The following is a 929-nucleotide window of genomic DNA, read 5'->3' on the forward strand; positions in this document are numbered from 1 at the left end:
CGCGTGGGCTGCCTGGCCTGGGGCTCGGCCGGCCTGGCTAGCGGCTCCCGCGACGCCGGCATCCTGCTGCGCGACCCGCGCGCGCCGCCGCCCTTCTCCGTGCGCCTTTCCGCGCACCGCTCCGAGGTGTGCGGCCTGCGCTGGGCGCACGACGGCCGGTCGCTGGCCTCCGGCGGCAACGACAACCTGCTCTGCGTCTGGGACGCGCGCTGGTCGGGCAGCGGGGGCGGCGGCAGCCCGACGCCTCCCGCCGGCGCCACCGCGCCGGCCAGCAATCCGTCGCGGCCGCTGCGGCGCTGGACCGACCACAGCGCGGCGGTCAAGGCGCTGGCCTGGTCCCCGCACGCGCACGGCGTGCTGGCCTCCGGCGGCGGCTCCGCGGACCGCACCATCCGGCTGTGGAACGCGGGCACCGGGTCCTGCCTGCAGACCGTGGACACCGGCTCCCAGGTCTGCTGCCTGGCCTGGGCCAAGAACGCCAACGAGCTGGTGTCCACCCACGGCTACAGCCAGAACCAGGTGGTGGTCTGGCGCTACCCGGCCATGACCAAGCTGGCCACGCTGACGGGGCACACGCTGCGCGTGCTCTACCTCGCCCTCTCCCCCGACGGCCAAACCGTGGTCACGGGGGCGGGGGACGAGACGCTGCGCTTCTGGAACGTCTTCCCCGAGGCCAGGGGCAAGGGCGCGGCGGGGCCCGCGGGGGGAGTCGGGGCCCACCTCCACGCCTCCATCCGATGATGGCGCCCCAGTCATCGTCGGACGCGCCGCGCGCGTCCTCGCCTGCCATGCGTTCCTGAATCACGCTGCGCCATGCACGCCCGGCCCATGTCCCAGCCACAGGGTCTACTCTATATTTATACCTTCACCCCCCAAACCTGTAAACCCAGAGGGCAAGTTCCGACAAGAGACGTATGCGCGAGGGGGGG

General features: G+C 73.5%; 1 protein-coding gene across 1 annotated transcript in view; it reads left to right on the plus strand.

Annotated features, from left to right (window-relative positions):
* Positions 1-741, plus strand: part of F751_3581 (Protein FIZZY-RELATED 2) — a gene marked incomplete at both ends in the record, with an annotated part of 3,536 nt that extends 2,795 nt beyond the window's left edge. The window contains one exon of the mRNA XM_011403494.1: positions 42-741. Within this exon, the coding sequence (XP_011401796.1) occupies positions 42-741 (700 nt within the window). The remainder of the gene's footprint in view (positions 1-41) is intronic.
* Between the last annotated feature and the right edge of the window lie 188 nt (positions 742-929).

This window comes from Auxenochlorella protothecoides (genome assembly GCF_000733215.1).
Source record: "Auxenochlorella protothecoides strain 0710 unplaced genomic scaffold scaffold37, whole genome shotgun sequence".
Taxonomy (NCBI): Eukaryota; Viridiplantae; Chlorophyta; class Trebouxiophyceae; order Chlorellales; family Chlorellaceae; genus Auxenochlorella; species Auxenochlorella protothecoides.